The 9,502-nt window shown below is 47.5% G+C and overlaps 1 protein-coding gene across 2 annotated transcripts in view; it reads left to right on the forward strand.

The window, feature by feature from the left end:
* PNPLA1 (patatin like domain 1, omega-hydroxyceramide transacylase) overlaps positions 1-9,403 on the forward strand; it is a 50,642-nt gene extending 41,239 nt beyond the window's left edge. For both annotated transcript variants that reach the window (XM_060615326.3, XM_060615327.3), the window contains exons 7-10: positions 502-580; positions 1,935-2,060; positions 5,417-5,543; positions 6,292-9,403. In XM_060615326.3, coding sequence (XP_060471309.3) covers positions 502-580; positions 1,935-2,060; positions 5,417-5,543; positions 6,292-6,342 — 383 coding nt within the window. In that variant the 3' untranslated portion in view covers positions 6,343-9,403. The remainder of the gene's footprint in view (positions 1-501; positions 581-1,934; positions 2,061-5,416; positions 5,544-6,291) is intronic.
* Positions 9,404-9,502: the final 99 nt, after the last annotated feature.

Below are 9,502 nucleotides of genomic sequence, written 5' to 3' on the forward strand. Positions count from 1 at the left end.
ACGACACCCCAAATGGAAGAACTTCAAGTGGAGGAACTTAAATATAGTTTACATTATTTTTATTTATACATATTACAAAATTACACAGTCATCTTCATATATTATCTATCCCCATACTCACAGAAAATAGGAAAAGAGCTTTCTTAAGAACAATGGTCATGAAACTATTAATATTTTCTTTTCCATTAAAAAAGAAAAAAGCTTTACACATAGCAGGTGATGGGAGGTTCAGGCCCCTACGGGCGATTTTCCTGAAAACTTGCCCTAACATGGTTGCTTTTTTGTGAGGGGATTGTTGATACCACTACACCAAAGGTCAGTATCCATCCTGTCACAAGATGCCACTGCCCTGGGTCTCCGTCAACATGAGAATTTGAGATTAAGAGAGATGTTTACTGTTTCTGGATACTCTTGCTTACTTCCTATTGTTATTTCAAAAATGAGTAAATACTCCTCCCTGTCCACGCCTTACTCACGTCTCCTCAATTTTTGCTTTTGTAGCTCCCCTTGCCTCTTCAAGTCGGAAAGGTGCCATGCCTGTGGTTAACGTGAAGGAAGCCACCAACAAGCCCTATGCAATGTAAGTTTGCCTTTAACTGGGGACACATTCTTTCCTTTGGCCAAGGAACGGGGGGCCTAGCTAAGTGAATTTTTCCTTCTCTTTAGCTGCCCTAGGAACACTGGGATCCTTTTCCAGTTTGTATGATTACAGTCCACCCCTTTACACTTCTCTCTTCTTCAGTGGGGGCAACGAGTGGGAAATGAGCTATTTGTGCTCAATGTACCTTCTCCAAAAGCAGCAGGAGAATGTGCAGCCCCTCACTTCTTACTCTCTGGAGCCAGCTCTGTTCAAGAGAGCTAGCAGGCATGTTACATCCTACCCCGAGGTAGCCCCTGCACAGTATGAATTGAGGGACTCTATCAAAGGCCTTCCTTAATCCAAATTATTTTCTATCAGCATGGTAAGAGGGATAATATTCCTATGTTGTAGATTGTCCCCAGAAAATCTTTTTTTATAATGCACATCAGTTGTCTGGGTTGTGTAACGTGTTCTCCATTACTACCTTTGAGGTCATTCTGAGAGGGCCTGAGGATTGTTTTTTTTTTTTTTTTCCTTTTTTTTAGGGACCACATTACCCAGTCTCCCTCGTTGGCTGCTTGCCAATTGGGCTGGCCATTGTCAGGCACCAGCAGGGATCAGAGAGTGGGTCAAAGGGTATCTTTCCCCTCCCCTACCCTAATCCCTCCTGCCCTGGGGCAGCTCTGGCAGAGGCTGGGGTTCTCAGGGCCACAGTTGCAGGTATTGAGAGAGCAGGTCCTTCTGATGTTCCCACTCCATATCATATCAAATATATTAAAATATACCTGCTTCTCACATTAAGTATAATTTTCATTATGAGACTTTTGGGGGGGCACCTGGGTGGCTCAGTCAGTTGAGCATTCGACTTCAGCTCAGGTCATGATCACATGGTCCATGAGTTCAAGGCTTGGCATCAGGCTCTCTGCTGTCAGCACAGGGCCTGCTTCGGATCCTCTGTCCCTCTCTCTCTCTCTCTGCCACTCCTTGATCTCTCTCTCTCTCTCTCTCAAAAATAAATAAACATTTTTTAAAAAGACTTTTTGAAAGAGTTTGCATAAATTTTAAAAATTTATGCTTGGGCATAAACTATGCATTTTTGTTCACATGGTTTAAATTTTATTGCATTGACATATAACTGTATAAAAGTTTGAGTTTCCATTGACTAGTTGGCATAATGTTACTTAAACAGTCATTGATTATAAAATAAATGTTTGCCGTGGAACTCTGGTGTTCAGCCAGGGTTAAAAACCATAGCATTGGTGTGTCTGTCTACCTTCTGAGCTGGAGCAGGGCCCTGATGGTGGGGAACACAGGACAGGTTATTAACAAACCATTTGCTTCATCTCTCACTCAGGGACAACCCTGCCGAAGACTCAAGTTGGATGAGCAAAATATTCAAGAAGAACAAACAAAAGACAAATGGCACCAGAAAAGGCTTCCCAAGACATCCACGGTCCAAAAAACCAGGCAGCAAAGTGCAGTGAGTGTGGCTAATGTTTCTCAAATTCCCTGGGGAGGAAAAGCTTTGGGAACAGTCTGCAGGAAGATCACAAGGAGTAGGGAGGAGTCAGTAAGAGCCGGGGGGGGGGGGGGGGGGGGGGGGGGCGGGGCGGTTAGGAGCTGGGCTTTGGAGTCTGACCCACCCAACAGAAAATCCCTGGTCTGCCACTATCTCACTCAGTGAGCATGCCTAGGACAAGTGGTCTATCTGAGCCTCTATTTCCCAACCTGTAAAATAGGGATGATATTGTGAAGCTTTAATGAGGTCAACATGTAAAGTGCTTTGCTGCAGAATGCAAGATGTGTAATTAGCACTCAATAATTTAGTAGATATTAGGGTTATAGGCAGAGGTTAACTAACTACCATCTCAATAGAACTCTACTTAAAAAACAAACTAGACAGTTGTGTGACCCTGTGACCCTCAACACGTAGAGATCCAAATTGTTGCCAAGCTATAGCTAAAAGCCCTAACCGTTTTAGGCCTGCTTGGTATATATTTTTTAATTATATTATATTGTCATTGATTCCATTAGTCAACCTTTATTGAGCACCTAATAGATACTAAGCACTCTACTTGTCTCTGGAGATAGCGAATGAATTAAACTCAATCCCCAACTTTTAAGAGTTTACCCCAAAATTGAACTTTGAGCTAAAGACAAGAACGAAGTCTTAATTTTTTACTGAGCCATAACATTTTTTAAAAGAGACATGCATATATACATATACACTCGCAAATGAAAAATGCTAGCTTTTGTGGGGTTTTTTTAAAGTTTATTTATTTTGAGACAGGGAGAGCACAAGTGGAGGAGGAGCAGAGAGAGAAGGAGAGAGAATTCCAAGCAGGCTCTGCACTGTCAGTGCAGAGCCCAATGCAGGGCTCAATCCCATGGACCATGAGAACATGGCCTGAGCTGAGATCAAGAGTCAGATGCTTAACTGACTGAGCCACCCAAGTGCCCCGAAAAATACCAGTTTTAACCACAAATGAAGCCAGGAATCATCTACAACTATTTTACTGGATTATCAAAATATTCTCTGAATGGGACAGACCCACATTGCTGTCTAATTCGCTTCAAGCCTCCACTGGTCAGAAAAATCCCCAAGTCATTTTAAGTGACATCCTTCCGTGTTGTTCCTGTCCCAGATGGGATCCCTGGGTAGGCAGAGAGATTATCAGATAGATGAAGGTCAAAAGCTCACCCCGGCAGCAACAGGCCCACTTTGAGGTCTGGGCAGTTAGGTACTTGGTGGGTGGTGGGAAGCAGTTATGGTGGGGAGGAGATTCTCAGAGCTGCTGCAGAAAGCGGGGCAGATGCATGTGTCACTTTCTGGATTAAAGGATGGGCGGGGAGGGTGCAGGACCCAGCAGGCCATTGGTGGTCCTTAGGGGTCATCGGTTTAGTGTGTCCTGGGATTAGTCTCACTCTGTTCCTTGGTCTTCAGCCTCCAGATTTCTTTGACTTTTGAGGGTCCATATCTCTGTCTCTAGCAGCTCAAGGTCAAGTTTGGTCATGAGAGCATAGGCAGGTCTGCTGTGGGGGTAGGGAAGCTTCCTCGGGGCTGGGAGTGCCATCTGGAAGCCAGACCCAGACTTGGGTCCCTTCATTCCAGGGCCAGGCCTCTTCCTATACATTGGAGCAGTGGAAACTGTGTAACTCAGCGAGCTCTACCTTGGCCGATAAACTTCTAGGATTCAAGTGGCTTTATAAAGGAGCAGCCTGTGATAAAAACAAACAAAACAACATTCACAGCTGTGGGAAATACTGTTGTCAGTAGGTCACACATTCCGTCTGCGTTGTTCCTTTATAGAACAGATTATGAAACTGCCTGGAAGCAATTTACCAATTGACGGTCTTAAGCAATTCCATGCACATTCATACTCTGAGCTTCAAAGACCAGGGTAGGGGGTCAAAAAAAGATGCTCGAAAAGGTTAGGCATAGAGGAGGAGCAACCCAGAAAGAGAGGAAATCTACAATCACAAGTGACATTGTCACATCCATGGCCTAGTCCTGTGCAAACTCCTGATCCCCAACTGATATTCCTCCCAACAAACAGAAGAGAGGCTAGAATAAAAGCTATAGGGTAAGGGGCTCCTGGCTGGCTCAGTCAGTAGAGCATGTGATTCTTGATCTCAGGGTCTTGCGTTCAAGCCCCACGTTGGTCCTAGAGCCTACTTTAAAAAAATAAATAAATAAGTAAAAGCTACAAGGTAGATGTTCCGTATGTTAATATCTCTCTCCTTCTCTCTCGCTGTCTCTCCTGTGTTTTTTAAATCGGATGTTCAAATTCATATTCTGGTGCTAATTGTATTAGTCAGTTATTGCTGCTACGATAATGCTATATAACAAGCAATCCCCCCCCCCCCCACTCTCAGTGGATTATAAAACAAACGTTTATTCTCCTCTTCCATAGTCCTGTGAGTTGGCTGGGATGATGCTGCTTAGGTTACAGGGAGTCCGGGGCATGGCTATGTATATGTATCAGCCTAGCTTTCCACTGCTAGCCTCGTCTCTCTTCCAGTAAGAGTTCAGTGGTCATCTGATTTGGGTTGTGTAACTGGTCTCAAAGTGGCAAGATGGATTGAGAAATCCAGGGGCTGCCTCCAGGCTACAAGTGGAAAAGGAAGAGGTCCCTCTTGCTCATTGCTACTCAAATCCTCTCAACTGCTACCCATTCTGTCAGACTCCTCCAATTTCCACCAGTAGAGAGCCCCTCCTTTGAGTTACTATGGAATTTCTCCCTATCCAAATGTGAATGTAATGATAATAGCTAAAACTTCCAGAGTAGTTATTATGTTCCAGGCATTGTGGCACAGAGAGGGTAAGCAACGTGTCCAAAGTCACACAGTAGGTAGGTGGCAGAGCCAGGATCCGAGTCATCTGCCACCAGTGTCTTGGTGTTGATCACTGAGTGGTAGAAGGAGCACTGGAGTGAATCGGAAGTCACGGGGCCCAGTCCTAGTGCCTCCGTTTGGGCAGGAAGAGGTCTGGGGGTGCACTTGGAGGTGCACGGGCAGACGTGGCAGGGACAGGGCAGGCTGGCTCGGGTGCCGTGCTAACAAAGTTGGTCTTCACCTGTGGTGCTGGGAGATCATTACAGGATTTAAACAGAATGACACCGTCGGATTTGAAAACCATCCAAGAACATATAAGTCCACATCCCAGCATTTCTCTGCGTGGGCTCTGCGGGTGTCTTCCTGCAATTTCCTCGAGAGGGCGAATGATTGGCCAGGGTCACACAGCACATGGAAGGGGCCTTGAAACTCAGGTCCTTGCAGAGCCCCCTTTTTGTCTCACTTCTCCTCACACGTGCTTTCTTGGCTTCTCGCATCCAGGTCTGCTCCCTGCCCACTCGACTTCTCTCTGCTCTCCACGTCCGAGACAGTTTGGGTCACCTACAGGCCTCATCCCAGATCCAGGAATACAGCTACAGGCCGGATCCAGGAATACAGCTGCCCCGAGGTGTGGAACTGCCCAGGGTGACCCTGGAAGCCAGGCACTGCCTGCTCTGTCCTGGGATGCTGTCTGCCCAGTTTCCTTTCTGACCCCACCTGCCTCTTCCTGGCCATAGTCAAGGCCAACACTAGCCCATATGTTGCCTTGTGCACTGAGAAAACAGTACCCTTTCCTGGAGAACTTGATTTCCAGCTGCTGGAAGATTGTGATAATATACTGGTTTTGTTGAAACGGTTGACTGCCGCCTGCTAGAAATCTGTACGAATGACGTACAAAGGTACAGAACTGTACAAATAACATGCAGAAAACTGTACAAATAAGCCACAGCATGAATACGTCCACGAAATGCTTACCCTTTGTCTTAGCAGTGTCTCCTTGTACAGTGTGCAGTCTGCACGACTGCACTCAGTGCTCTGGAGGCCACTCCACTTCTTTCCCCTTCCTGCAAAACCAAATACTAACCAGACTTTTGTAAATCAAATGATGTTTCAAACACTATTAAGTCCTGCTCTGTCAGTGGAATTCTCCATTTGCAAAAGACCCGTGTAATTATAAAGCGGGATCTGATAGCTGATTTCTGGTATAAATTGAGATTTCCGATTCCTATGCATCCGGTTGGCTATCATGGGGCCTGGCTACTTGCTTGGGGCTGCCTGAGGCATTTGAAACTGTGAAGGATGTTCTCAGCGGAAATAAGGGGAGGAACGTCCTAGATGAGGGACTTAGAAATGATGAATCTCTGTCCTTTTTCTAGGAAACTGTGAGCCGAGAGAGAAAACTTGAGCTGGAATGGGAGAGAACCTGATGACCCCACGGTAGAGCCTTCTTCCCAAGGCTCTCAGATGCAGTCCCCTCACCCTATGCCTTCTGGGGACCAGGTGTTACCCACTACCAAGCCTGTTGGTGTGGAGAGTCCTGATTCCCCTGGGCGAGCACTTCCTTGTCTAAACATCCTCCCGGCCCCGGCCTGACTTCGCTTCTTTGAGACGGGGCCGTGTCAGACCCCGGCCCCCCAGAATCTAGTCTACAGGGCCAAACCCTTGGGGATCAAGCGGTACTGAGCCACGGACGCACTTTCCTCTTTCCCATCAAGAGATCAGGCTCTTTTGCTTTGCTTTGTTTTGTTTTTAATTCTCTCACTGTCCCAAAGGCTTGACTTAGAACCACCGGACTCTGCCTCAGCTGCTCCCTGGAATCACTCGTGGAGCTGACCCAGCACGAGGTCATGATAAGCTCCCCAGGGCTTGTGTGGTGTGGCTGCGTGAGCCAGCCATCCTGGACTTCCCTGAGTCCTGGTGTGGTTGTAGAGGACACAGAGGCCAAACGTCCCTTCCCCTCCCATCCCCCAGCATGAGGGCAACACGAGGGCAGACCCTGTCTGCTGTTCACACCTCAGTTAAAATGTTCCACAGCAAAGACTTCAGCCTCAATTTTTCCAGCCCAGCCAGAAAAAAATTAGCCCCACTGCTCACTGGAGTGTGGATAGCTTCCAGCCCCAGCCAGGCCCAGTAAGGAAGCCTGGGCTGCCCACGGCCTCGGATGTATTTGCTTTGCAAATCCTGGAATGCAAACCCCAGAGGACTGGGTGGAAGACAGCCCTTAGCTTGGCTGGGGCCTCTGGAGGATGCATGCAAATTTTAGCCATGGAGGGCAGGGGGCTGTGGCAAGAGGGCCTGGCGGAGCCTACATCTAACAGGACCACGTCAGGGAGCAGGAGTCCACACAAGCTCCCTTTAGAACGTTCTGCCAGGAAGAATTTAATTTAACTGTACCTTTGAGAAGCTGAGAAGAATCAAATCTCAGGTGTTCTTGCACCCTGTTCCTACTCCAGGTCTGTGGCTCAGACCAGTCAAGGGGAGCGCCCTGGGGACCATGTGGGGGCGGAGAGACAAGTCCACGGCGGTCCCCTAGCCTCTCCCCCAGGAGTGGTCTTGTGGTTTGCAGGCGGGCGCGGCCAGAGCCCTTGAGACCTGTGAACCAGGGGAGGGAGGGTTTCAGGCTCCCACAACTTGGGAATGCTTATGCCCTGCTGTGCAAGGGGGAACTGAACATGACATTAACTGTTGTTTGACCTGAAAGCCTGTATTCAGAGCCCAGATGCCCTTCTGTTAGAGTCAGGTTACAGTTAGAATCAATAAATTCCTGTGTATATTTCCCTTCATTTTTCGTATGTCCCTTTTCCCCATTAGGAGGCAATTAAGAGAATTGTTCTTGCGTTGGTTTCAGGGCCGCTGGATAAAATACAGGACATCTTGTTCAATTTGGATTTCAGAGAAACAATGAATAGTTAGCATGAGTATGGCCCCAGTATTGCTATTATTTGTTGTGTATCTGAAATTCAAATTTAACTAGGCCACCCATATTTTTATTTGCTAAATTTGGCAACTCCAATTAGTTCCTTTCTCCTTATCTTTCTTTTCTCTTAAAGCCAATACTAGTGGATTGGTTTTTGATGTGTCAGTCACTGTGGTTCAAAATTGGAGCTCTCACTAGTGTGGAGGTCAAGGGCAGAGCACACTCTGGTCTTCCAAACAAGCACATCCAAATGACCCCTGAGGCTCTGCCCTCCCTGTAACTCAGCTAACATCCCGAACTCAACCAGGTCTTGGCTGACCCCATTATCTCTGACTCACTGAGCCTCCTGACTTCTCAGGGTCAGAAATTAGGTTAATTAAAAGTCCTGATGTCACTTACCCACCTTTTGAAAGCGATTCGAAGCAGCAGGGTGTCCCATGCACCTCGGTGCTCTCGAAAGCCTCTGTGGTGTGAGTTGAGGGAGCCCCACCCTCACACAATGGTGTCCCACGCTCCTACATTCCTACTGGCACAAGATTCCCATAGCTAGCGAGGTCCACGAGCATCCCAAGGGCAGGGGTCGTGCCTTCTGCATTTGTTTATTCCATAGAGCTAGATCAGACCTGGCACATAGTAAATGCTCAATAAGTATTGGTTGGGAAAAAGAACTCATGGATTAGACAACAAGGAGAGGCACTAAAACAGGGGTTCTGGGAGCTGGGTCCTGGCCTGGTTCTGTCTGTAGGTGGTTACGTGACCTTGAACGAGGCACCTGCCCCTCCTGAGCCTGAGCTTTTTCATCTATGAAGTGAGGCACTGCCCTCTTCTGCCCTCCTCAGAGCATGACAGTGAGGCTTCAAGGGTTGGAAGCGGAAAGTGGTTTGGAAAGAAGACAAGCTGTGCACACCAGAGGGTCGCCCTCCCCAGGCAGCCCCTGGAAAGACTCCTGTGTTATCTGAGAGAGGGGAGAGGAGGCCTTCGACGCCTTCCAGCAGAGACCACATTCTCTGGACCAAAAGCCAGACACTGTATTCTGTCCATTTTTACCCTGGTTCTGAATGGCCAAAATTAGGGACTTAGTAAAACAGATGGTGTAGAATCAAGACTGGCCCAGATTTTCCTGGACATATAATTAACTGTCATCCTAAGGGTCCCAGAGTTGTAGGATGTCAGGTCCAGAGGGCAAGTATCATGTCCCTGACGTCCCTCAGCCTGTGGGGAGCTGGACTAAAACCCAGGTCTCCTGATGCCCAGGGCACTTCATTACTGTCTTAGCAAGTTGGCGCTCAAGGACGGGACACCTGGGGAGCAACCAGAGAGGGCCCCCAGGCGGGGACAAGGGGGCTGACCCTCACAGCCTTGCAGGCGCCAGACTGGCCTAGTTGTGGCGGGTGGGCTCCCATCTTGCCACCACTGTGAATAATCCAGATTAGACCTTTGTGCAAGTCAATTTCTTTATTTGCTTAAATAACACAGTACAAAAATGAGACTCAGATGCCAGCATCGGGAACTCATACCAAATAGTCATATAGCTTAAAGAACATCATTCTAAATAAGAAACAATGTACAGAAGGTTCCTGACCCTCATGTCCGATCTGGTTCTGATCCTTCACATTTGGGGGCTGTGTTCTTGAACACTGTCTAAACTAAATCCATAAATAGCTCACCTC

Source organism: Panthera onca, chromosome B2 (assembly GCF_046562875.1).
Source record: "Panthera onca isolate mPanOnc1 chromosome B2, mPanOnc1 haplotype 2, whole genome shotgun sequence".
NCBI classification, from domain to species: Eukaryota; Metazoa; Chordata; class Mammalia; order Carnivora; family Felidae; genus Panthera; species Panthera onca.